Raw genomic sequence first — 27,359 nt, forward strand, 5'->3', positions numbered from 1 at the left:
GCCGTCGGGTATCCAAGGAGCGGCGCGACAGCGGCCCTGAGCAACGGGCCGGGCCTCCCGCCGCCATGGCCACCGCCGCCAGCCCTAGCGTCTTCCTGCTCATGGTGACGGGGCAGATCGAGAGCGCCCAGGTGAGCGCGGCTGCATTCATGCGCCATTACAGCCCCCCCCACACGTTGGAGTCTGGGGGTCACAGCCCCCCTCCTCAGGGTGCCCCCTGTAGGCTGATGTCGCCGGCTCCCCGCAGAGCGCATGCGCCTTTGCCCCCTCTGCCGGGCAGGACGCCAAGCCTCCGCATAGCGCATGCGCTATTGCGCCTTCTGCTGGGGTGGTGCTCACGGGGCCGGCTTCCTAAAGAACGCATGCGCCATTGCATCCTCTGCGGGGCACGAGGGAGCTTTTGCAGAGCCCATGTGCTATTGCGCCCCCGCTGGGCCGGAATGTAGAGCGCATGCACAAAGTTGGGTAACAGGGTGGAGGGGGCTTTTGGCTGAGTCCGGGGGGGTGACCTGGGCAGGGGGCAAAGGGGGTATCACCCCATTATTGATGGGCAAAACCAGGCGGGATTTGCCCTGGGATAAATTCTTTTCTCCCAGGATCACGCAAAGGGATGAGCCCCCTTGACATCCATGGGAAGCATCTGGATGGTGTGTTCAACCCAGGGCTTTGTCCCGGGACATAACCCACCTCTGCGGTCACCCGGGATGCATAGCATGACCCAAAGAAGGGGATTTGCACCTGAAGGTTTGCAAAGAAAAATTGTTCCTTTTGGTCTAATAAGAGATACCAGATTTACCCAATGATCCTTGTCTGTAACCTGACCCAAAGAGTAATGGCAATGAGCTTGAACTAGCCCCGATCATCTGGGGGGCAAAGGGCTCCTCTGGGCTACAAGCGACAACTGATTAGATTCAGATTTCAGTGTCTTGCAGCCAACCCCGGCAGGACTGGCCTTTTGTCCACATCAACTACGCAGGAAGCATCCAAATTAATGTTTGGCCTTGGGACGATCACAACTAATTCGAGTTCATTGCCATTTAACCCTGGTGTTCAGACAGCTGAGCTACATCTTTTAACGCGAGTCAAATCTCAGGTAAATCAGTTTTAATGCGAGTCAAAGCTATCAGCCATGGATTAAACCTGTCATCTGTCTTTAGCCTCAAAGACTTGACAGGTGCTTAATGTGGGACAAGGAGCTTGTAAATCTGTAGGATACCAGGATTTATTATATATATATAAAATTTGTATCCAAGGCCAAATTAGCCAAAACTAATTCCAAATCCAAGAGTGCAGAACCATAAGTGGTCCTACTACTGGCAAACATCCTCCATGCGCACCTGGGGCCTTAGATGTTTCCAAATCCTTTGGTGGGCATCCCACTAGCGGGCCCATGCCCGGAGGCTGGGGGTTCGGATGCCCCCGAGTTTTGCTTGCCCTCTGCCATAAGGCCCTCAGAGCAAGCAAGGGAGGATACCAGGATAAAAGGCTTTGTCCCAGGAAAAATTGGTCAGCTGTTCACAAACTTAAAATAATGCATTTCCTTGAGATGATCATAGAAAGTTAGGGTTGGCAGGGACCTCAGGAGGTCACATCTAGTCCAACCCCCTGCTCAAACCAGCACCAGCCCCAACTACATCACCCCAGCCAAGGCTTTGTCTACCCGGGTTTTGAAAACCCCCAAGGATGGAGAGTCCACCACCTCTCTGGGTAACCTGTTCAGTCCTTTACCACCCTCCTAGGGAGAAAAATATCTAACCTCAACTCCCCTTGCTGCAACTGGAGCCCATTGCTCCTTGTCCTGGCATCTGCCCCCACTGAGAACAGTCCAGCTCCAGCCTCTTTGCAACCCCCCTGCAGGGAGTTGAAGGCTGCTATCAAATCCCCCTCGGTTTCCTCTTCTGAAGTCTAAATCAGCCCAGTTCCCTCAGCCTCACCTCACAAGTTATGTCCCCCAACCCCCAAACCATTTTTGTCACCCTCCACTGGACTTTCCAACTTGTCCACATCCTTTCTGTATTGGAGGGCCCACAGCTGGACACAGGACTCCAGATGTGGCCTGACTAGTGCAGAATACAGGGGGAGAATCACTTCCTTCAATCTGCTGGCAACACTCCTGTCAGCACAGCCCAGGATGCCATTAGCCTTCTTGGCAACAAGGGCACACTGCTGGTTCATATCCAGCTTATTGTCCACTGTCACCCCCAGGTCCTTTTCTTCAGAGCTGCTGCCCAGCCTGCACCGCTGCATGGGATTGTTCGGTCCTAAATGCAGGACTTTGCACTTGTCCTTGTTCAACCTCATGAGATTTCTTTTGCTCCAGTCCTCCGATTTGTCGAGGTCTCTCTGAATCCTAGTCCTACCCTCCAGTGTATCTACTACTCCCCCCAGCTTGGTGTCATCCACAGACTTGCCAAAGGTGTGCTGTATGCCATCTTCCTGGTCGATGAAGACATTGAACAAAACCAGCCTCAGGAATGATCCCTGGGCACTGCACTTGATACTGGCTGCCAACTAGACATCGAGCCATTGAGCCTGATGCTCCAGCCAGTTTTCTGTCCACTTTGCAGTCCATTCATCCAGCCCATACTTCCTTAGCTTGCCTGCAAGAATGTTGTGGGAAACGGTATCAAAAGCCTTGCTAAAAATCAAGGTACAGCACATCCAGCTGTCTCCCCATATCCACAGAGTCAGTCACCTTGACAAAGAAGGCAATCAGGTTGGTCAGACATGACTTGCCCCTGGTGAATCCACGCTGACTGTTCCTAATCACCTTCGCCAAGTGCTTAGAAATGGATTCCTTGAGGACCTGGTGAGACTGACTGGTCTGTAGTTCCCTGGGTCCTCCTTTTTTCCCTTTCTTAAATATGGGCACCATGTTTGCCCTTTTCCAATCATCCAGGACCTCTCCTGATCACCATGAGTTTTCAAAGATGATGGCCAATGGCTGTACAATCTCATCAGCCAACTCCCTTAGCACCTTTGGGTGCATCCCATCTGGCCACATCCAACTTTTCTAAATAGTTCCCAACCTGTTCCTTCACCGCTGTTGGCTGCTCAGCTCCTCCCCACACTGTGCTGCCCAGTGCGGTGGTCTAGGAGCTGACCTTGCCTGTGAAGACTGAGGCAAAAAAGGCATTAAGCACTTCAGACTTTTCTGCATCCTCTGTCACTAGGTTGTCTCCCCCATTCAGTAAGGGACCCACACGTTCTCTCAGGGCTTATTCAAGTTCCAGGGACAAGCTGCATGTGTAAAGGGTTATACCGCTTCCAGGATTTGACTGGGATCCATCAAAACGGATTCAAATGTGGTATCTGTTTGTAGCCTGAGGCAGCAAGCAGGTGTTGCATTTGAGAGGTTTGATCATTCCTACTTCATAGGTACTGAAAGTGGGACAATGGTACATCTGCAGGATCCCAGAACAAAAGGCTTTCTGCTGGGAGAAAGGCAACCCCTATTTTTTTTAGGCAAAGATAAAATAGAGAGAGGCGCCGTTGAGAATAGCAACACTTGGTTTGATTTCTCTTCCAGTTCCCAGAGTTTGACGATCTCTACTGCAAGTATTGCTTTGTCTACGGTCACGACTGGGTGCCCACCACGGTAAGCGCATTTACTGAGGTTTTCATGTCTGGCTCCGATGGTTTCCTCAAACTGTCAGGAGGCTCAGGCCAAATTTCCTGGCTGCGTTCCTGTGCTGCGCTTCACAGTTTAGACCAGTGATTCTCAACCAGGGTGTTGTGGCTCCTTGGGGTGCCAAGAGTCATTTAAAGGTATAAGCACAGGCTCAGGCTTATTCCTGCCTGGCCATTCCCAGTCTCTCTGCAAGGAAGTAAGCACTGTAATAAGTAAATTAGTCTTCAAAAGGGGAAGCCACACAATTCACAGTAAATTATGGTGGGGTGTCTTGAGTCTAATGAGGGATGCCTTGAGTGGATAAAGGTCGAGAACCACTGGTTTAATCACATGGGGGTTGTTAGAAATCCAGCGTTCAGCAGAAACCTTTTCTTTTGTGTGTTTGTACCGTACCTTGTACAGAGAGGTTCTGGTCCGTGATGAGATTGAGGATGCTACTGCAATTTGGCTATAATGCAAATTGCTCCGTAAGTACAAAGAGGGTGATTTTTCTTCCAGTATTTAGAATCCTGATATTTAGTTAAATTGCCTTGGGAAGAGAGTGCTCTAGTTGATGAAGCACATCAAAGTTAATGTGTCTTGAATGTTAATCTTTGATTGACATTCGATCTTCTTGTTTCACTTTCCTGTGTCTGTTATTCTTTTGCTTAGAAACTGAGCTTAATTATTCTTTCTGACTTTAAAGAGGAAGAGAAAAGTTTTGTTAATATTCATATGGTACTTTGAATAATAATGCCACATATACCCTGTGTACTATTAGTGGTTTAATTATACCAATCTTTTTGTTGTGGCTCAGATATTCAAAGTACTTCATGCTAGGTCCAATCAAAGCTTTTCATAAATGTCAATACAATTTTGTGGCTTAGATTCACACTCAGGGTGAATGGGGGCCAGCTTTTGCAGTGGGGATTTCTAATTGTAGATCAGTTGGCGCACAGAGCACTATCTTGCATTTTGAGCAAGCAAGCAAGCTGTACCACATATAGGGACTCATTGAAAATTTGGCCTGGGGTCTATCTGAAACCCAGGCAAAGCCATTTCCCTGCCCTCACCTCCCAAATACATATCTGCATTTCATTCTCTAACTTGCCTTCAAGAGGAGGTTGGATGGACATCTGTCTGGGGTCACCTGAGCCCAGCACTCTTTCCTGTCTATGCAGGGGGTTGGACTCAATGATCTATTGAGGTTCATTCCAACCCTAACATCTATGAATCTATGCCCTAATATTTGTGTCTTGCATTTGTACAATATGTAACGTATAATGCTCTTGCTCTAGGGTTTGGAAGAGGGAATATCTCAGATCACCTCTAAAAGTGGAGACGCACAGCAAACCCTTGTGTGGAATTTTCCGATTGACATCACCTTTAAAAGTACCAACCCCTATGGCTGTAAGTAAACTTCAGGGAAGATCTGAAGGGGTTGGACTCAATGATCTGTTGAGGTCCCTTCCAACCCTAGCATCTAGGAATCTGTGGCTGCTTGCAGTTGCTTGGTACCAGATTCACAAAGGACTTAGGCCACCAAGTGCCCTCTAACTCCCAATCTGCAGGCCTAAGTCCAACACTGCAGGCCTCAAAACCCCCTTTTAGGTGCCACCTAACCCTGGGAGTGCCATAAGATCTGCTTCTAGGCATACTCCATACATCAGTTTTGACAGGGCTGAGCAACCGTTGCCTAAAACTACCAAGCCCTGCCCTTCTATCTCTTTGGAGACCCAGTCTGTCTGGCACAGTGGGCATTTGTAAAGTAAGTTTGGCAGGACCAGGTCTACATGGGAACAGCTGCCACTGCTTTTTCTTTCCTAATAGCTTAATGATTAGACAATTCATCCCAAATGTGGGAGTCGTGCCATTCAGTCGGTGAAGGATCTGAAGCAGATCTCTCACTTTTCAGAAGAGCAGACTCTAACCACTAGGCTATCAGCTATTGGGAGGGGAGGAGAAAGTTGCCGTAAGTCTTCCTGTAGAAGCTGTTCGACTTCTCATGTAATAAGTAAAAATTCCATTGGAGAAGGCATAAATAGGAGGAATGAGCAGGGACTCCCTAGACTAGTGGGTATGGCACTTTCCTACGGGGGGATGACAACCCGGGATCTAGTCTCTGGTAATGAGAAGCACTGTATTGCTAAGTTCCTTTGCAAAACTAGTTCTTGGTGTGCACTAACTGTGACTCTGGAAGTCAGGTTGAATGCTTCGGACTGGTCTCCAGAATAAGTGCTGGAATGCCCCCCAAGTAAAGAAACATGCACAGTTCTGCCTGTCATCTTTTGCCTTTGTAAGCAAAAGGAGCATGTACCTTGTGTTAGGCTGAATCCAGTTAAACTTTTGTTCTTTATGATACTTTTAGGCAGCTCGTTTTTTGGTCTGCTTTTGAAGTTTCTTTTGGAGTTAAATTAGTGTGAGCTTCACTTAGCCTTTCCTGGCAATTAAGCCAGTAGACTCTGTGTATTCTGTCAGGTACCGTATTTCTTTTAAGGACTTTCATCACCTTTTCTTAATGAGTACATTTCTTTGAAACTGGTAAAGTTTGTACTATATTTACTTTTTCGATAATACAGCCAGCACTCTCTTAAAGTGGTCTTTGCCTGCCTATACCCACTGGCTGTTAATTCCCCCATACAGCTAATTAACTAATACGGTTGACTCCTTTGGCCTGCAGTTCTTAATTGCTAGCAGGCACTGTTAAATAGCAACGAGCTATTAGAATATGAATTTAAGTCATAAGAAGACCAAATCCGTCCACTTTCCTACCCTGACTCCTTTAAGTTAACTTATTGTTGATTTTTAGGGCCTCAAATAGTATTAAGTGTTTACGGACCTGACATCTTTGGAAATGATGTTGTCCGTGGTTATGGAGCTGTTCATGTTCCCTTCACGCCAGGAAGGTGAGTTTAATGATTGATTGTTCTTTTGGTTTCAACTGTTCCTTACCGAAGAGGATTTGATTCCATCTCTGTTGTTCTTATTTTTTAACATAAATTGTGGCTTCAGGACTCCAAAATGCCCTAATACTGCCTTGTAACTTCCCTGTAACATAGGAGTGCAATACATTGCTTGGTAGTAGCTTGCAGTCACCAAAACTGAAAGTGTGTCTATACTCTACTGCAGGTTGGGGTAGAGATAACCAGGTTGGCTCTAAGCAAGGTAGCGTGGAAGCAGTTTTGTTGCAGTAGTACATATGTCCTGGGGCCCACCTTCTGCTCAAAAGTCTTTGCTCTTGTGACTAGACTACTTTTCATACCTGGGCTAGCAGTGTGATGCTACAGTTAGCAGAGCAAACAATACGCTGGCATGCATCAACCCGTGCATCTCAAGCAAAACTAAGGAAGTTATTCTCCTGCTCTACTCGGCTTTGGTGAGGCCTCAGCTGCAGTACTGCATCCAGTTCTAGGCGCCAAACATCAAGAAGGATGTGGAGAAGATTGTGAGAGTCCAGAAAAGAGCCATTCATATGATCAGAGGCCTGAAGAGCAAGCCAGAGGAGGAAAGGCTGACAGATATGGGACTGTTCAGTTTGGAAGAGAGAAGCCTTCAGGAGGATTTGGTGGCAGCTTGCAAATGTATCAGGAATGAGCATCAGGGGCTAGGCAAACAGCTATTTTCCAAAGTGCCCCAAGGGAAAACCAGGAGCAATGGTTATAAACACCTAGGAGAAGGTTTCAGATTGGATATAAGGAGAAATTTCTTCATTGTTCATGTGACCAGACTCTGAAATAGACTCCCAGCAGGGTTGGTGTGGGCTTGCAGGGGTTATTTGACCCTACCAGTCTTTCCTGCTCAGAGCAGGGGGGCTGAACCCAGTGATCTCACAAGGTCCCTTCCAGCCCTAAATTACTGTGAATCCCCATTCTAACTTGCAGCATGGACATACTCTTAGCCTTGAGGCTTTGAATTTAGCATAGGTTCTAATTTTGGACTTGTTTCCACAGGGAAGTCAATGTGCAGTAAGCTACAGATTGTATTTAGAGCACTGTGTTGCCTTGAGTGTGGACACAAATGACTGAAAGTGAAGTAAGCTATTTCACCCTTTGTGTGCAGTATATATATCTACAAAGGGTAATAGCGTGACGTGCACCCTCTAGCTTTGCATGTGCTACCTTCCCATTGTAGAGAAGCCCTACAATGGGATGTGTAAAGGTAGGGCAGCTGAAGACTGAATTTTCACTGCGAGTTGTTCAATGCTTTCATCTGTCTTTAGGGAATTGCACCTGCTGGAAGCTGCTCCTGTAATGCAGGCTTCTCCATGTAAATAAACTCTTTTGTGTTCATGAACTACAGGTCCCTCATGCACTTTATTTTTAAAGTCATATTTGAACTTTTGTTACCACAATAAATATAGACGTACTAGACGTTGATATAAGAGCGTTTCAGAAATAACTTCTGTGTCTTTGTCACTTCTCTTTAGGCACGAACGAACAATTGCTATGTTTGTTCCAGAATCGACATCAAAGCTGCAGAAATTCACAAGGTAATAATTAAAGGTGATATTAGTCCCATGGGTAAAGACTTTGATAGTGTCGCTCACTCCTCATGTGCATAAGGTTTGGGTAAGGGTAAGCATGGCGTCCTGATTTTCATGGACACACGTGTGGTAACTAGCTGAAATTGTGACTTTCTCTCTCCAGATGCTTCCTTAACATTTTACATTGTCAGTCTTCTTAAAGTAATATTGTGTAATTTCATCTTTTTGTAGCCCAAGTAATTGGAAGAGTACTTGCTATATTCCTGTCGATAGGGAGGGATAACTGCTCAAAAATTAGCCACTAAATGATTATCAAAGACAAAGTGCCACATATTCCCTTCCACTCCTTAAAGCTCCTAAAAATAGAGAATAGCATTTGCAGCGATGGCATCTTTGCAAATAAACTGAAATAACTTCATTTGCAGAACTGAAGGAAGCACATTAATGTCTTTATTGCATAGATTTGCACAAGTATTGCACTTATTTTTCTTCATGTAGTTCAGCAACATCTGTTGCAGGGACCAGTGCAGAATGAAAATGATCATTATGAAGACACAGAATATTAAGTACGGCATAAAAAGTTTTAAAAATATATTTGAATCGTTTCACCAGGGAACATTTTCATATTTTGAGTATGAAGGTGTGACTATATTGCTTATTATCAGTTCATTTTTCTTGAATAGCAACAATTTCTTTTTTGACACTTAATTTTTTGTTAAGGAAGTAAGTCTTCTCCCTATCTTCTTTTAGCATTCATTATCTTATACCATGATGGAGCATAAAGTCAGAACTGCTGGGGAATTTGCTCTTCCTTGGAACATTTCTAGAGGAAGGGACACCCTTTTAAATTAATAGGAACTACTTTACTGATTTGGATGCACAGAAATCCCAGACTACTGCACCAAGCCACACAGTTTGGCAAGAAGGTGATCAGCCCTCAGTGGTGGAAAAACAGGTTAGGGACTATTTAGCGAAGCTGGACGCATACAAGTCCATGGGGCCTGATGAGATGCACCCGAGGGTGCTGAGGGAATTGGCTGATGTGATTGCAGAGCCACTGGCTATCATCTTTGAAAACTCTGGCAACTGGAGGCAATCCCGGACAACTGGAAAGGGCAAACATAGCGCCCATCTTGAAGAAAGGGAAGGACGAGGATCCAGGGAAATACAGACCAGTCAGCCTCACCTCAGTCCCCAGAAAAATCATGGAGCAGGTCCTCAAAGAAACCATTTCTAAGCACTTGGAGAAGGTGATTAGGAAAAGTCCCAGTATTCCCTCTCTCATATACATACTCAACTGAATAGCCATGAAATGTATGTCAAAAGATATTTGTCAGAAGGCAGGAAGTTTAAAACTGAATATTGGAAATTGTCCCACAGTTGCTGAAGCTTTAATATGAATTGATTCATAGTGAAAGCTGTAGAGGTAAGACGAGGAAAATTGAGGGTATGATGCAAACCTTAAAAAGTAATGTTTTAGCTCCCATCAGTTTGGGTTACAACCTTCTGTTGTTTAAACGGGTCCCATTTTAATGTAACAGCTTGCTTCAGAAATAACTTCTGAGGTGCATTGTATTGCACAGGGTATAGGGCTGGACAGGACCTCTGGGTCACCGAGTCCAGACTGCAGGCAGCTCTGCTATATAACGTCATTCGTATATTTATTAAGCTGTATCTCAAAACCAGTTGCCGGGGTATTTTGTTTGGTTGTTTTGCCCCCACTACTTATATCAGATGGTCGGTTCCAGGATCTCACTCCTCTGCTAGTTAGAAACCTTCTTCCAGTTTTTAAATTTATTTCTGACCAATTCGTACCCATTTGTTCTTATGCCAACACTGTCCTCTAGTTTAATTAAAATGGAAGCTTTTCAGGGCAACAAACAAGTCTTTCTGTATGGTTATACTCTTCCCCGCACAACACGTTTCCCCCACATCGTCAGTGAAGACTTTGCCTATTATGCCAGTACAACAGTAAGAGCTTTCCCAGCTCTGTGACTCTGTTCAGCCTCTGATCTTTTTTGACACTTTTTTTCCGGGTCTCTGAAATCTTTCCTGCAAATTGATCCGTCCTGTGTCTCATGTGGGTACGGAGGTCAGCAGGATCAGGGTCATAATCAGCAGTTTGGTTTTTTAATGATGTTTGTTTTTTTAAATGAGGTTAAGACGACTGAAAAAAAAATCGTTCACAGATATAGCAGTAAGTGGTGAAAGAGTGCGTGAAATTTTTGATCATTATTAAACCTGATTTTAAATCATTAGTAAATGATTTTTTTTAAAGGTGCAAGCTGTATCGCATTGCTTCTCTGAAGCTTTTCCATTTACAATCCTAATCTGCTTGTCATTTATATAATCTTTTGTATAGCGGCATCAGGGACAAACCATATTCACTTAATATCCATTGATCTCTGTGCTGCCCTCCCTCCCCCCTGTAATGTGTCAGGTGATATTCTGATAACAATAAACTGAGCACCGGATGTGGGGGGACAAATTGTATTGTCCTCTGACTGGTTGATTCCGAATCTGTGCTGATGACTAACTGTGAGAGATGGAAAACACAGATTGAAACGAGCCAGAGGTGGTCAAAACGTTGCCACCACTTTTGAGAAGGGTGCCAGAAACCATTTGAGCCCCAGACACTGCTATCCTTGTTATAATTGTTACCTGTTCCAATGAACACAGATTCACTGTTACATATTACAGGCCAGTTTTCATTGTTAAACTGGCTCCTTGCAACTCTCGTTAAGATTAAGTACAGCTCTTCCAGACAGTCCATTGGGCAATAAGGTCAGGCAATAATGTTTCTAAGGTCAGTAGTCCAGTTGCTTCCTGTTATAGATTCATAGATATTAGGGTCGGAAGGGACCTCAGTAGGTCGTCGAGGGCAACCCCCTGCCCTGGGCAGGAAAGAGCGCTGGGGTCAGGCACTCCCAGCCAGGTGGTTGTGCAGTCTCCTCTTGAAGACCCCCAGGGTAGGGGAGAGCACCACACGCCTTGGAGCCCGTTCCAGATTCTGGCCACCCACACCGTGAAGAAGTTCTTCCTAATGTCCAACCTAAATCTGCTCTCCGCCAGTTTGTGGCCCTTGTTCCTAGTTACTCCAGGGGGAGTAACTAGGAAATAAAGCATCTCCTGTTCCCTGCTGCCCTCCCCTGATGAATTTATAAGCAGCCACAAGCTCACCTTCTCTTGCAAAGGCTGAAGAGATCCAGGTCCCTCAGTCTCTCCTCGTAGGGCCTTGCCTGCAGGCTTCGAACCATACGAGCGGCCTCCTCTGGACCCTCTTGAGATTCTCCACATCCCTTTTGAAGTGTGGCATCCAAAACTGGACACAGTACTCCAACTGTGGCCTGACCGGTGCCACACAGAGGGGAAGCATCACCTCCCCAGACCTGTTCAGCACACATCTGCTAATGCACGATAAAGTGCGGTGAGCCTTGTCGATCACTTCATCACATTGACAACTCATGTTCATTTTGGAATCAACTATGACTCCAAGATCCCTTTCTGCTGCTGTCTTTGCATGGGTGAAGCATACTGGCAGAGGATCAGCTGGCTTTCCTTAGCAAAGAGTCCATCATTCGCACTCCAAAAATCATTGCTTCTCTCAAGGAAATGACCATGTCTAAATACCAGAAGTGTCCAATCCATATGAAAGTCAGTTGGGCATGTCTACATGTGTAGTTACACGTGCCTAAACTTAATGCGCCTTTAAGGTACATTAAGGCAATTTAGGTGCACATCTACATGTAGACAAGCTAACGTGCATTAAGGCACATTAAATTTAGGCTGGCATAGCTAAGTCACATTAGCTCACATGTAGCTATGCTAATGTGCATTAATCATCTACAGGTGGGCTAATGGGATTTAGGTATGCCAGCCTAAATTGGTAATTGCTTTAAATAGGTAGCAAATTTAGGCAGAGTTAACCTAAAATCACCATTTTTAAGGTGCATAAAGGGCATACACATATGGACACATGCCCTTAATGTGCCATAAAAATGGCAATTTTAGGCTAATCCCACTTAAAAGGGCCCAATGATGCCTTGAAAGCAAGTCAGAGAGTCCCAGAGCTTTTGTCTGTTTGGTGTCCAAGAGCCCAGAGGTAGTTTTGCTTGATATTACATCCAGCAAGAGGAGCTGAAACAATTACAAAATAGGACGGAAACACCTGGTGGAACGATCAGGCATATTTGTTGAAATGGTTAAGGAGCTTGGTAGTGAGCAACAAGGAAATAAGAGACAAAATGGCTTTGTAGAAGTAGGAATAGAGATAGGTAAGTAGGTGTGCATGCATGTATATACGCATGTGCTGGAGGGTCCTTCCGTAGGCTTCAAGCTTAGCCTCCATATACTTCGATAAATGCATTGAAGCAGTATAATCAGGGTAGCACAGTCGCTTCTTGTCTTTCCCAACAGAAAATTTCTGGCACTGAACTATATAAACTGTACTGCATCAAATACACATGCTAAATACAGACAAACAGGCATGATTTCCTACAGTCTTTACTTCTTGAGAGAATTTTTTTTTAACCTTTTTATGGCACCGTCAGTATAACTTTTTTACAAGTACATCATGACACAGCTGGGCAAATATACAATAGCTCATACATAGGGTTTAACAGATCAAGGCTGAGTAGAGCCAGGAGCATTTCCTACCAGTAAATGGTTCAGCATTTCTGCCGTTGTAGTTCAGTCAAAATAGAAATAGCATTACCTGGTACAATCCCCACCCCCCCAATTATTGAATGGCAGTCAGATGCAAGCCCCGCTTTACCTGGGCTGTACAAAGAAGCTCCAAAAAAACCTTAGCAGTTCCTAGCTATAGCACGCACCTTTAGGACCTAACTGTGATCTCCCAGCTCATCCTGCTCCCAGGTCATCCCGATTAGCAGCTTCTGACTCTACAAGTAGGCTCATTTCCGTGACGCTGCTCCCAAAGGTCCTACTCAGTGGGCAAGTCCACACGTCGCCTTACAACGGCCTACACGTGATCACCTGCTACGTCACTGCAGCGGCGCGCACCCCTCTTATAGCGCGCCACTACGGCAACGTAGCAGGCAAATCTACGCCTGTGCCGCCCGCATGGCACGGTACGGCCCACTACTGCGCCATGTTAGCTCTTCAAAAAGGAAATGCTGAAACGCAGCAATGTGCAGCACCCAGTGGCTCTAATCCAGCGCTGACTTACATCAGGAAACAGTGTGGTCAATCCGTTTATAGCTTTCTTTTCTCTTTTTTCCCAGCTGGCTCACAGGAAGGCGTCCAGAGTTCACCGACCCAAGGGTGGTCGCCCAGGGAGAAGGACGCGAAGGTAAACGGTCGGGAGTTTCAGTCCCTGCTTCCTGTGTGCCAGTCTGAAGTTGTTTGCCAAAACTTCACGAGTGAATTGCCCGTGCTGAGCACAGCTCCGTGCAGGTATTCTGGGGGGAATGTATGGCTCTTCAGTGCGCGCTGCTGGCTAACCTGGTGTCCTCCTATTTCCAGTGACCAGGGTGCGTTCCCAAGGCTTTGTGACCATTTCCTTCAACGTCGTGACTAAAGACATGAAGAAGTTAGGTTATGATGTAAGCCCGAGTGACATGCAGAATCCTTCCCTAATGTCTGTGACCGAGGGGATTCATAAATATTAAACGAGACAGGAGCTTTCCCAAGGCACAAACGCGAGCGACTGCCCACGCTGACTTCTGTTCTTCCGCTGGAATTGAATGACTTCCTGTTCTTAGAAAGTTTTGCCTGGTGGAGCTCTACTTTCCATATAAGCTCCAGCCGGTTTGGCCTCTACGATATTATATTGCATGTATGTATTATATTGTATTGTATGTACAAAACGCAGTGCGACGTGTTAAGCAGACAGGGTTTATGAAAACGTGTATGAATCCTAATGCTGTTGGATTAGTAAATGGTTACCATTTTAAGATACTGTAACCAGTTTCAAGACACACGGTGCATAACAAAACACTTTTTGTAAAATAATCTTTTGTACATTTTTATTTACTTACAGAATTGCGTGTTGTTACATTGTTAAATGTTTTCCTCATACTCAGAACACTAGCATGAACCTGAAGCCATTTACTAATGCTTTTATAATACTTGTGTGAAATCCAAATTGAAATACCTTCAAAAGAAAGGGAGTCTGAGAACGTGTAATGAAACAGTCATGTTCTTTCCTCTGCCTCAGCAGCGTTTCTTGTCTGTGCTGCTATTGCAGGTTTCCATTATAATCCCATTTCAGTGCTTTAGAAGTTGCCTGTGACTAAGATGTTGAATAAACTGTAAAAGTAAATCCTCCCAAAATTATCAGCAAGAGCAATTTGGCTTTTGCTTTTAAAACAAGTACTGGGCACACACACACATTGCTTTCCCATTTCCAGATTTTTCCCCCCCCAGTCAAGCTTAAAGCAAACCCTGCGTGGTTCATTTTAGAAAACAAATAGTTCCCCGAGAGTGTTGTGTTCAGCGTGTCCTTGCTGCAGGCTCTTCAATCTCATCTATGTGCAGCGAGGGTGAGGATCTGGGAAAAGGCAAATACAGTCCAAGCACACAGGATATGGGCACAGCCACAAGCAGCGAGCAGTCCTCTACCCCAAAGGGCATTGGCTGTCGCAGGGGTAGCGGTCAGGCCGCATCTCTCTCCCCACGTGTCCATTTGGAGTCTGCGTTCTGTCCACTTGTGCCAAAGACATTTCTCCCGCCAGCCCAGCTCTGCAAAGCAATAACTCTCGGCTGATGGCCCTGGGCCTCTGCTGATGCATCGCCTGCAATACCTCACATTCCTGCCTGGGCATGATCAACAGACAGAAGAGGGGCTTTGACGGAGGTGTATTCGTTTCCCCTGGAATTACACCGTGGCTTTCTGTAATTGGCCAGCACAGTAAAGAGAATAATCCAACCTCACTGAATTTGACAAGCAGGCTTTTCTCCACTCCTTAATTCTCTCCCTGAGGCTGCACAGTCTTGTTCCAACTCATCACAGTGACTGCTCCCCAGTCTCAGGGCTCTGCCGTACAAGGGTGCTGAAAATGACCTTCGTTTTGCAGAGCTTCTCTTGATGCCTTCTCCTGAAGCATTTCAGTGAGTCCTGTTATAAGCCAGGACCAGTGATCTCTGCCTTTGGACTGAAAAAACCAAGTATAAATATTTCTCTTTGTGTCCACTGCGCTGCTTTTTCTGTCTCGGGGAAATGTGTTAATCCAAGATCATCTTGTACCCTTTGTAGCTGAGGAGTATGTGTTAAATCCACTGTGAGACAATTTAGTCAGTTTGAGCGTAAAGTCAGGACACGCAAATTTGCAAAGTTTGGTCTCGAAAGCTAGAAGACCAGATTTAACATGAGCCCTGTCCGTATGGAAATCACAGCGACATAAAAAAAAACCCAGCACAAACGAAAAGTACCAGGCATTCGGAGTACTTATTATGCAAAGAGCACTGCTTGTAGTTCCTCGTGCTATGGAGCAGTCCATGTGAACACTTTATTTGGAAATATAAAGCTAATATAAAGCATCTTGGAATTTTTGTCTGTTCCCTAGTATGTTTTGTATGGCCAATGAATGGTTTTATAAGTGCATTCTCCATAAATGACTTTTTCATACATTAATTCTTGGTCTGTATCTTCCTTTTCATCTGCTCTGTACGATTTAATGAATGTGTTCTTCCTGGTGCTTTGGCTACCATACTGCCCCTTCTCTGTGACTAATTAGTTCAGGCACCAACTACTCTTCCTTTCATCCCAGCCAACAGGAGAGGGATTTTTTCTCCTGTTGTAAAGAATAATTGGTAGATATTTGGTTACAGTGGTAATAATGGCTGTACCACTACCGAAGTAGACGAGCTCTGACGTACTTAAAAAGCAGAGTCAAATAACGTAAAACAGCTCAGATGCAACATGCTGGAGATTTTTACTCGTCTGGGATAACTTAACCTCAGTTCAAATGAGAGCAAAACAGCATGACGGTTATTCCGTGCACAAAAATCTACAAAACTAAGATTGAAACCTAAACTTTACTCTCGCAGCCATGCAGCGATTTTATGCAGCAATAGCTTTCATTGTGTGGTGCTGATACACAAGCCCGCTCTAGCACAGTAGCGTGGTGTTGGCTGTTTGTGCATTCACTGGTTCTTCCTCCGTCTTTTCTGTTCTTCAGGGTGCCTCCATTTTCAGGACATAAGGGCGCTTTCCCCATGTGGCTCCACGGACCCTATATAAATGGGATGTGACTGAATGACGTAACTCTCAATGCTGGCAGCGCTCAGGCATTAGGAGCTCTAAACAGGAATAGATTTAATCTTTATTCCACAGACATTTAAAAGAAAAGAGCTGCAAATACCTTGGAGACAAAGCATGTGGATCCATAGGTTCATAGTAAGGGGCTGGAAGGGACCTCGCAAGATCATCGGGTACCGTAGGTGACAGGGGGTTGACCTGGCCCCATTTTTGCCCGTTATCTGGGTCCCTTTTGCCTACCAGGGACTCTGGGCATCCTGGGTGGAGTGTTTAAGATGGTCCCACTTCCTCTGGGTTGCTCGTTGTGCATGTCCGTATTTCAGTCATCTCCCAGCGCTGTCTAGCACGGTTCACCTATTACACCACACCGCGGGTGCTTCTCGTGCTAGGTAAGCAGCAAACACCAGTGCCGTTCTTGGAGGATTTGCCAGCAGGCTGTCGCTGTCACGCCTTCATCTGCCACGAAGGGTCACTGTTGAGGTACGTAATCAGCACATCCTTTTTCCAGGGAAGGGCTTGCTCTTGCCTCCACATGAACGGAAAGCAAGTTCAGCTGTGTATGCCCACGGCAGACCTAACGCAAGAGTCCCCTGCCTTCTTAGGCAGTTGTCTATCAAAAAAAAATCTCCGTACAGCCATATTCCCTTGCAAAATGGGAGCGAACCTACGTCCTGATAATGCGGCGAGGAGAGGACCACGCTGTGACACCCAGCAGGGAGGAGGGTGACAGATCAAGTCCTAGAAACCAAATCCTCAATAACGACGGTAGTGGTAGCTTCTGAGAAACCTCGCTGCTCTCAGGTTTGCAGCTACTGCAAACTTACTGCCATTGAAAGGATTCATATTATATACAGCCCTAGTTTAGAAGCCCTCTGACATGCTTTCCTGCTCTGCACGCCCCTGGGACCTGTAACAAGCCCCCTGGCTTCATTTATTGGATAGCTTTCCCTTTTCCCACAAACCTTTTCCTAGCCACTCCTGCCACAAGGCTTCCTGTGTGGCTCAACCGTGGCAATAACCCCAAGCTTCCATTTTATTATAGGGAAATCTCTTCCAGCCAGCCAGATTGCTGACCTTAATCCGAATGCTTGAGCCCATCCAAAACCGTGACATTTATAACACCTATGTCGTCACCAACGAAGGGAGCAGCATCAGAAGAACACATTCTCCTTAAACTGAATGATTAGGTTTCCGTTCACAAAAAAATACCACCAGAATGATGGAAATCAGAGGCAAATAAGGGCCCTATCGACATTTAGATCTCTTCCCGGGCAGCAGCCTTCCTGGCAACAAACCCATGCACGCTCAGTCGAATCAAGTGCTAGTGGCAGAAGTTCAGGCGATGGATGGGGCTTCCACCACGTTCCTTATTAAAATCTCCCACCATCTCAAAGCTCCTCGCTGGTAGGAACTCTTCAGCCTAAGCAGTTCTTAAATTCACCCTCGTACCCCTAGCTGTGTCCCGCGTGAGCCAGTCACCGCCATACTTCTCCCCCCAAAAAAGGCCTACAACCTTGCAGTGTGCTCTCTGCAGCTTGATCGCTGTTTTGCTGAGCTTAAGCCCGGTTGCTTTAAGGAACTGAGACAGTGAGATAGCTGCCTGTATTGCGAGAGTACGTCAAGCTCAGCGAGGTCTCCTGATGTGGCCCCGAATTTAGTTTCACGGAGGGACTGACTTTCCCGGCGGGGCGTCTCTTGCCTCTCCTGGCCGGGCGCCCGGGGCAAATGGCCTTGACCAGTTTTCTTTGGAAAGTGTCACTCAGCACAATGTAGATGAACGGGTTGATGCAGCTGCTTGCATAACCGAGGCTGATGGCGACGTTGTAGGCATAGAGAAAGGCAGTGGTGGGCTGGGTGACTTCGAGATGAACCAGCTGCAGTATATAATAGGGTGCCCAGCAGACAAAAAACGCAGAGCAGATGGTCACCGCGATCCGCATGATTTTCTTAGTCCTGGCCCTGAAGTTCCTCTGGGGCAGTGGTAACACCACACGTGAAATGTGCTTCTGTATCTTCAGGTACACGATACAGATGACCAAGAGAGGAATGATAAACGCCAGGAAGAACTGATACAGCGTGTACCAGTAGATATCCACCGAGAGGTTGGGCAAGATGATGCCGCACCCTGCTCTGCTGCCTGGCAGGGCAATGGGCTGGCTGTACATGAACACTGGCACGCTGGTCAGCAGGGACAGGAGATACAGCAGGAAGATCACCACCGCAGCCGTGCAGGGCGTACGCATGTAGGCAGAGCGGATGGGGCGCACCGTGGCCAGGTAGCGGTCGATGGACATGGCCGTGAGGATGTAAGTACTAGCAAACTGGCTATTGGCATCTAAGGCTGTGATGATGGTGCACATGGTAGCCCCGAAAAGCCAGACGCCGTTCCCAAGGAGCTGGTGGATGAGGAAGGGCATTCCCAGCAGGAAGAGGAGATCAGTGATGGAGAGGCTCACAATGAAGACATCTGCTGTGTTACGGTTCCTCTTGGGCTTTCTGGTGATGGTGTAGATCACGATGCAGTTCCCTACAGTGCCCACGAGGCAAACGATGCCAAAAACGATGGGAAGGACGACACTGCTGCGCTCTTCCATCTCGCCGGTGCCTGCGGAAGCAAAGAACGACGTGATGGTAAGCCGAGTCACCCGGACACGAGCCTCTTGAGGCAGAGGAGGAAGGAGCTCGAGCCGTTCCTCTGCAGCACTGCTTCTCGCCCACCCTTAATTAATCAAGAACAAAGCTCGACTTCCACCTGAGAAATCAAACCCACAGTCATGCTGGAAAACCTTTAATTAACCCGCTACTCATTTTTGCAGCGCTGTCTCCAGGCCCCGGCCCGGAAGCAGATGCGCGAGGTATTCTTCACGTCTGTTACTTTCTACCCTACGTTTAAGACCTGCAAGAGCAATCAGGCAGCGCTCTCAGTTGCTCCTGCATGGAATAAGGGAAGAAGTTGTGATGATCCTCTGACTACTGCTGTGGTACGAACAGGGAGAGCCGCCTGGCCGGCAAAACCATGCGTGCACACGAGCGATGACACCCTAATGCTGCCTAGGAAAATTTCTCGGAGGCTGAGGATAGCTGCTCTCCCAAGGGTGTCATCTGCCAGGCCATCCCCGCACAGAGCCAGCCCTTAATCTTTCTTCTCAGCCGGTAGTCGGCAGCCTCAGCCGTTGGGTTTCCACCCGTCCCCCCGCAGCGTACGAGCTGGGGCTGAGCTGATGCACAGCCAGCCTCCTGCACGCTTGCAAGACCCTGAGTAAGGGGCTAATTGGACGCTCCAGTGGAAAGTCAGCCTTGAAAGGTGAACTGCTGCGGAAAGCCGAAAGTTCAGATTAATAAAAATAAAATAGGCTTGTTCTGGCAGACGCCGCTTGTATCACGCTTTGTACAAACAGGAGGACTATTTGCACTACTTCTGGCGCGTGTCCCCACGGGTGTCCAAAGGGCTGCTCTGGCTGCTGTCAGAAAGAGCGACCCTGACTTTGATGGGAGGAGAGCTGGGCCCTGAGCCTGGGCTCTGTTAGCTCTCTCTGATGATCATCTGCAGCAACAGCGCGATGATCCGGCTAATACTTTTTACAGCGTTCGCATTTAAGCAGCCAGCTGGGATGCACCATTGCCTTCAAACCGATTCAAGACCAGCACAAAAGAAACGTATCTGTTTCTCCTTTTCAGGAGCAGGATACGATTGTCAAATATTCCTTTTTTTTTTTTTTAAAAAAAACACAGAAGAAAAAGGAAATGACGGTTTCCTTAAGTAAAACATTCTTCCTTTCACATGGCCTCCTTAATTGGGCAAACGAGTGCCGTGCAACGCATGAGAAAGGGAAGCCCAGCAAAAGAAATGAAGAAACTCAGAGTCGCTGCCGAACTACGGGCGAGGGGGTTTTAAGAAGCAGGACAGCCTGAGCTAAGGAGTTAGGGCTTTTCTGGCTGCTAATTTACACGGCGTGCTTGAAACGAGCGTTCAGAGGGACACGAATCAAGGTGTTGGCGCTGGGCAGACCCTCGCGGCCACGGCTCGACTGACGCGCGACGGGCCGCGGGCACATCACGTCCTTTTGTGCCGGCAGAGGGTTGCAACTGCGACGTGGGAGAGGCAAACTTTGGGCACCGGCGATTCACAGACTCTCCCCCTGCAGTCAGGTAACGGAGAGGCCCACCATGCCCTGCGAGCCGCCGCATAAAAGGCCAGGTCTAAACCCATCGACGTCCGTGCGGATGCAGCAGCGGTTTGGGCTCCAGGGGACAACCCCGACGCTGCAAGCCTCGCAGGAAGCCCGGCAAGTGGGAGGGCAGCTCGTGTGTCCCGCAACGCGGGGATTTTTCCCAGCGGGTTTCCATGCCCCCCGGGGCTTTCCAAAGCAAACCCTGACCCCCGCTTCCCAACACTGTCGGCCGCCATCCGGAAGCGTGCCATTAACTTAGTGGTTGTGCCCAAGCTGAAACAAGGACTGAGCCTGGAACAATGACGGGAAATCAACTGGCAGATCATTAGCAGCAGCACTTGTGCTTTCGAGCTGCGTTTTGACCATTAGCTGCCTGGCAGAGCTAATGCGTGTGTTCATACCTTTTTATTAAAGTGCGGTTAAAAGACGGAGAACGTTAACCCTTTATGCGCGGCACGCTAGAGACAGCACGGCGAACGCCTGCTCCGCGTCCCGCACGTGGGTAGCCTCGCGGCCTGCCCGTCCGCCCCGACGCGGGGAACGCGAGGCCCTGGGGGAATGAAGGGACACTTTGTTCAATCAGGCGCTGGACGCTGCCACTGAGCACCCAAAAACCGAAGGACCCCAGATTTGGGGCTGGTTTTGAACGTTGTGACCTGAACGACCTGCCTAAGATCACCCTGCAAGTAGGAGGCACAAAAGAGCTCGCGCATCCTGCTCTCTCATCCAGACAGAGAGAGGCGGTCGGTCCGGGCCTCGTGTGCCAGACCCGAGCGCTGTCCCCATTCACGACCTGCTCTCAGCACTTCAGACTCGAGGATCCCTTTGCTAGGCAGTGGGGACAACGCTTCAGTTTTAAAGACTAGCTGCATTGCCTTTACATCGTGCGCGCGGTACCCCCTTGGCCCTGGAGAGCCCTCCTGCAGGGGAGGAAGAGGCTTAATTTGCTGAAGCAGTCGATGCAAGGCTGCGGGGCGCGGCTCGCCGTCTCCCTCGCGGACCCACAGTCGGTTCGTCGCTCCCAGACAGGGCTGGGAGAGCAGAGCCGACGGTCTCTAACTCCTCTGGCCTGCGTTTGTTGGTAGATCCGGCTGCCCCCGGCTGCTGATTTGCATCATTCATCCCCAGCTCAGGGAGGGGAACAGCATGGCTCACCCGGCACACGCAGCCCCGTTTTAAGAGAGCTGTGAAGCCAGCGGGATTCTCCGTCTGTACGCCGGCCCCAAGCCAGCGGGTGGGCAGCCCCCCCGTATCTCTGGGTCAGGGGCTCTGCAGGGACTCGCCCCTGGCTGCGGCGATCACGAGGGACTGTGAATGCAGGCAGGGACTCCTCAAAGATGAAAGCAAATCCTATCAATTTTCTCGGCCCCTCCCCGCCCGACCTCGGTGGAGCTCGGGCCTGGCAGCATTGCTGCGGGAAACATGCACGCACGGAGCCTGTGCGATGGGTGTTTTCATCGTCGGCCCGCTCGGCAAACCTCGCGTTCCGTACCTGCGGCAGGGCATGCTCGGGGTGGCCGCCCGCTGCTTGCAATACAGTTTTTTGCCCTGCTAAGGTAATGATGTCGCTGTTGCAGAGCAGAATAATTTCAGGGCCCGGTTACGTACGAGCAGAATCGTTTGCACCAGTGCTATCACCGGTGGCCCAGGAAAGCAGCGTGAAGCGGGACGCCCTGCGCGCTGCGTCGGAGGAGCAATCCCCAGCTACGCGCCCCCCACCAAACACGCTCGGTCTTGCCCTGGCAGCATTGCACGTACCATCCGCCTTCAAATCGCTGATCCACTGCTTTAATGACTCCCGGGGGGCCGGGATGAGCCCTGGATAGACTGTTTCCCACCAAAGCCCCTTCCCCTCCCAGCCGAACCTCAGTGCTGTTGTGAGACCTCAGCGGTCCGCGCAGGACTGACGTCAGCCGGAAGCAGGCCAAGATTTCACCTCTTCAGCTACGTGGGTGCTAAACCATTAGTCCAAAGCCCCCTGAAGTTATCAGCAAATCCCTTGATGACTTTAATGAGCCCTGACTCAGGCCACGGAGGGAAAAGCTGCACTTATTGGGCTACACAGACTCAGTGACCAGTACTCCTAGGGCATCGTTCAGAGCATCCTCCGGGCAGCTCTAGAGGTGGCTCTAAAACACGGTGGCAAGCTCAGGGTGGGAGTAACAAGGCTGAGGGGCTTTGCGGTGGGGAACCAGGTGCTAGCCCTTACCCCAGACCTGACATGATGCCAGGAAAAGCTACCTGGGCTGCAGCTGCTCGAGCTCCCCGGCGCTCGAAGGGCTGAGAGCTCGATGCACCAGGGAGCACGGGCACCGCAGCGCTCTCTGCCAGCCCCTCTTGCGCTCCCCAAGACAGCTTCAAAGGAGCCACCTCAGGGACCCGGTCCAGCCCGGCTGCAGCAGCCCAGCCCTCCGCGCAAGCCGCAAAACCTTCCCGCGACACCGGGCAAGTGCTTGGGCAGTTAACGCCAAGCCAAACCCTGCGCTCTCGGGGCTCAAGCCGGCTTCAAAACGCCTAGCCCACATCGCAGGCAAGCATCTGCAGTGCAGACATGCCTAGCAGGGGGTGCTGGGCAGCCCCTTGCAGCCAGAAACGCTCCCCCGGAGGCAGACCTCTATGCTATCCCTCCCTTCCCAGGCCTGGCCAGAGACCCCCACACTTTTCCTCACCCACCTGGGATGTGGGAGACCTGGGATCACGGCTTCTGTCTGCGTGAGAGACTTGTCCCCCGCTCCTAGCCCCTCCATCCTTGGGGCTGCCGCGCGGCAGCTGCTGCACTTCGTGGGAAGCGATGAACTCGCCCTTGGGCCCCGCTGTAACAGAAGTAAAGTGAAGGAGCAGCACGCTAGCCGAGAGCCTGCCCCGGCACCCCACACGGCGTCTGGGGAAGGGACCGGGAAGAGAAAGAAGCAGAGAGCGGAAGGGAGACACGTTACCGTCGCGGGGCTCGTTCAGGCCCCCCGCCAGCTTGCTGCGACACGGCTCTGGGGCTCGGTCAGCTCCATGGGGCATGCAGCAGCTGCCGTGGCTCAGTTACCGGAGCATCCAATGCAGGAAAAGCAACTTTCCAAAAACCCAGCGGTGCGAACAGGAGCTCTGCGCACTGCTGCAACCGGGTGCTCGGCCTTTCTCCTGCAGCTCAGTGAGCTGCTTTGGGCCTACCAATGGCCCTAAACATCTTCCCCGGTGATTATAATGTGCTATTCTGCAGCATAGCAAAGATAGTTGTGCACGGCAGAGCTCACAAAATGCTCAGAGGGAGAAGGACTGCCTGGGAAACCAAAAGTCACAACAAACTCATTGCACCGCAGTCTCTCGCATGCAGGTCTCTCTGCACAAAGCGATGCTTTCATTTAAAAAAAATAGGAATAACCAAAACGACTTGTCACGCAATAGTCAGGAAGTATTTGGTATGGAGCAGGCTGCAGGGTGGGGAGCAGCATCGGTGTGTGCGTGGGGCGCAGGTCATACATCATGTGTAGTGCCAGGAATTGCACGGGCCATGTCGTGCTGAACGCTAATCGCAGGCTGTGGTGCAGCGGGTGGCAAGTACGGTATGTCCCGGGTCTCATGGGTGATGACACAGGATGCATGTCGTGGTTTGCAGGGATGATGACATGGGATGCGTGTCCTGGTTCTCATGGGTAATGAGTGACACAGGATGCATGCCGCGGGTCTCATGGGTGATGACATGGGATGTGTGTCATGGTTCTTGCAAGTGGTGACAGGATGTATGTCACCATTCTCACGGGTGGTGAAATGGGATACAGGTCACGGTTCTCGCAGGTGATGACACAGGATGCACACCGCCGTTCTCCTGGGTAGTGGCATGGGACGCATGTTGCAGTCCTCCAGGGTACTGACACAGGGTGCATGTCGCAGGTCTCACGGGTGATGACACAGGATGCATGTTGCCGTTCTCATGGGTGACGATGCGATGTATGTCATGGTTCACAGGGGTGATGTGGGACGTACGTCACGCTCAGCAACAGGCATAAGACACACCAAGACAGGGTCAAGCAGCTCGCAGGCCCGGCGCCGCGCGGGAGACGCCCTCGCGAACAGCAGACTGGAAGTCCTCACCTGCTGAGAAAAGAAAGAAACGAGCAGCACCTGCAAAGCCGGCCTGGCAGCCCCTGGTGCCGCTCCCCCCCTGCCCGGTGCGTCCGGCTGCTGAGCGGAGCCGCTCGCAGGGCTCGGCCGCGCCGCGAGGAGCACGGGCGGCCCGTAACGAGCAAGACCAGCTAGAGCGACGCGAGCACCAGACTACAGCCTTCCCTGCTAGGCTGGAGGCAGCCGGGCTCGCCCCCGGTAACGCGCTTCGCCTCGAAGCACGAGTCGCTCCTCAGAGAGCGGCGAGGGACTGACACGCCGTGCACAGTCGTCACCGCTCTCGCCTGCCGCAGCCGCGCGTCGAGCCACGGGTGGGAGCGACACCCTGCTCCCGAAGGCGGTGCGTTGGTGCAGCCGGAGCGAGGGGCACCGCCTTCCCCCGGCGCCCGTGCCCCCGTGCAGGCACTTCGCAGTGGCGGGATGGTGGAGAGGCAGCCCCTGCCAGGGAGGGGCCCACGTGAATGAGGACAGCACGAATGTAGACCGCTCGGGGGGGCACCCCATGTGCCACGAATTAGCCCTGCGCTTTCTCCGAGTCCTGCCACGATCCCTTCCCTAGGCTCTGCTTTCTGCTCCCTGCCTGACGCGCCGCTCTGCTTTCTGCTCCCTGCCCTGTGCCCCCTGCCGCAGGACGTGGCCAGACGGCTCAGACGCCGCGCTGCAGGCGAGGCCCCACCCCAACACACCGGCCCTGGGGAGCATTTCTGAATCCACTGGGCAGGGCCCAGAGCCTGCGGCGCACGCAGCGGGATGCGGGCATCGCTGTACCCGGCTGCCCAGACTGGGGTTCACCGGCATCAGGGTAAAAGAGGGATGCAACGTACCCCTGGGAGGAAGGGAGCCCTCTGAGCAGCTGTTTTCCAAACCCTGAGGCTGTAGGGCTCCCCGAGCAGAGCCGTGCCAGGCTCGCCGGGCAAAGCTGTTCCCCAGCCCCTGCTCTGATGCCAGAGGGTCTAAAGAAGACTCTCCCTCGGCCTGAAGAAGGGGGTTTGTGCCTGAAAGCTTGCAAAGAACACTTTTTCCAACTACTTAACTGGTCTAATAAAAGACATCACATTTACCCCAGTGCAGGTTCGGCAGCAAGGGTGCCAACAGCTGGATTCTCAGGCTGGGCTACGCACGGCGTGTTGCGGGGCAGAGGCCCGGCTGTTTGGGGTGTCCCAAGCACTGCATGACCCTCTGGCCCTTCTCTAGGGAGCCGTAAGTTTAAACTTTCCAGCTTCCCACTCTGCAACCAGCCTGCATGGCTGCCACTGAGCCGGACGCCACGTGCCAGGGGAATAGCACCTGGCCCAGGCCCCTAGCTTGGCTGGGAGCCTCCTCGAGGCACCACTGGAGCCTCGAGGGCCAGGCTGGCCTTGCCCGAGTCAGGCGTGGCGCCCAGCTCTCAATTGCACGGTCGAGGCCCGAGGACGCGGCACAGGGACGCGGCAGCCCCCTTTTGAAAGCAGCTAGCGAAGCGGCCCAGCTGAGGCAGGGCAGGGGTCACGAGAGCGAACGCCCACGTGCTCGCTTGGCATCTGGGGCTTCGCTGAGCCCCGCCGTGTGTCAGCTCGCTCAGAGCCGCGCCACGTGGCAGCAAGGGCCCCAGATGCATCTTTGCCCCCGCACCCTCCAGCCTGGATGCCGGGAGCCCGGAGCGCCCCCAGCGAGAGGCTGTTCACGGGGGCACAGAGCCGCGCAGCTTGGCCCAAGGCATGAGGTGTGGGTGCAGGTTTTAGGGGGTCATTTCAGGGCTGACCTAGGCAGCGTTCCCAATGAGGCCCAGGTGGGTTTGTCCCTGCCCAGGGGCAGGTGAAAACCAGCAAAGCCATCAGGGTTTAACCTCCCCCTCCCCCTTCACCCCCAAACGAGCCCCAGGAGAAGTGCCTGAAGCACTCGGGAGAGCCCCCGGAAATGGGGAGTGCAGGTCACAGGGAACACGAACACGAGACGGGCGCCTTGCCCTTCGCTCCTGCAAGCCCCCGTGGCAGCCGCTGTCTCCGCTCCATTGCGATCCAGGAGCTAGGGAAGAAACCTGCCTCCCACCCTGTTGCTGACTGATGCAGGGGCACATCACACAGGAAAGCCATGTGCGATGCCGCCACGACGGGCGATGCGCCCGCGATGAAACAAACCCGAAACCAGGCCACGAGCGGAGCACAGGGCGTTCCCCTGCATGGGGGGAAATGCAGCTTGGGATGGCAGGGGAGCCACATCAATAGAAACCAGGCAGGTGCTCCAAACGCAGTAGTAGTTAGCACATGCTAGCACCGTGCGGCCACAAAGGAAACAGGAGCCCGGGCGTGCAAGGTGCTGCACACTTCTATAGTGAGATCAGCCCTGCCCCAAACTCTGACAGGCCAAGCAAAGAGTCAGTGCAGGGAAGGCCCAGCAAGAAGCGACTTGCCCAAGGTCCTACAGCAGGTCAGTGGCAGAGCCCAGGGACAGTCACCAATGCACATCTGGCACGTACGGAGCCCAGGACGCCTCTGGCACCAGAAACCCAAGCCTGCCTGCACTCAGCGTCCTTCTATTGAAAGCCTTTCTTTCACGACGGAGCCTGCAGGACCAGAGGATTTCATCCCCCCCGGCCCTCCCTCGACCTGCCGGGCGGATGCCAGACATCAGCAGTCTGCGTGCGAGCCATGCAGCGGCTGCCCCCCCCGGCACTCGTGTGCGCGCCCTGGAGACCCGCCGCCACGCTAGCGCCTCCGCTATTGCCATGACTACTGAGTCCCGGAGGCACAGAGGTAATCAAGCTGGGCGCAGGTAGATACT

At 50.6% G+C, this 27,359-nt stretch overlaps 2 protein-coding genes across 2 annotated transcripts; one reads left to right on the forward strand and one right to left on the reverse strand.

Annotated features, from left to right (window-relative positions):
• The first annotated feature begins 24 nt into the window (after positions 1-24).
• B9D1 (B9 domain containing 1) lies at positions 25-15,687 on the forward strand. Its single transcript, XM_019541905.1, has 7 exons — positions 25-131; positions 3,530-3,598; positions 4,909-5,020; positions 6,420-6,516; positions 8,037-8,099; positions 13,337-13,404; positions 13,578-15,687. The coding sequence occupies exons 1-7, from the start codon at positions 66-68 to the stop codon at positions 13,721-13,723; spliced, it is 621 nt and encodes a 206-aa protein (XP_019397450.1). The 5' UTR covers positions 25-65; the 3' UTR covers positions 13,724-15,687.
• A 1,305-nt stretch (positions 15,688-16,992) lies between these two features.
• LOC109314647 (melanin-concentrating hormone receptor 1-like) lies at positions 16,993-23,426 on the reverse strand. The gene is made up of 2 exons (XM_019541904.1): positions 23,160-23,426; positions 16,993-18,919 (listed from the first exon to the last, which is right to left on the reverse strand). The coding sequence occupies exon 2, from the start codon at positions 18,906-18,908 to the stop codon at positions 17,886-17,888; it is 1,023 nt and encodes a 340-aa protein (XP_019397449.1). The 5' UTR covers positions 18,909-18,919; positions 23,160-23,426; the 3' UTR covers positions 16,993-17,885.
• Positions 23,427-27,359: the final 3,933 nt, after the last annotated feature.

This window comes from Crocodylus porosus, unplaced genomic scaffold (assembly GCF_001723895.1).
Source record: "Crocodylus porosus isolate Cpor-Errol unplaced genomic scaffold, CroPor_comp1, whole genome shotgun sequence".
In the NCBI taxonomy this organism is placed as follows: domain Eukaryota; kingdom Metazoa; phylum Chordata; order Crocodylia; family Crocodylidae; genus Crocodylus; species Crocodylus porosus.

Bases quoted from the DNA above. Each gene is read 5' to 3' on its own strand.
- LOC109314647 (XM_019541904.1), bottom strand. From the start codon at position 18,908: ATGGAAGAGCGCAGCAGTGTCGTCCTTCCCATCGTTTTTGGCATCGTT.
- B9D1 (XM_019541905.1), top strand. From the start codon at position 66: ATGGCCACCGCCGCCAGCCCTAGCGTCTTCCTGCTCATGGTGACGGGG. The intron at 6,517-8,036 runs GTGAGTTTAATG...ACTTCTCTTTAG, and splicing joins GTTCCCTTCACGCCAGGAAG to GCACGAACGAACAATTGCTA. The intron at 8,100-13,336 runs GTAATAATTAAA...CTTTTTTCCCAG, and splicing joins AAGCTGCAGAAATTCACAAG to CTGGCTCACAGGAAGGCGTC.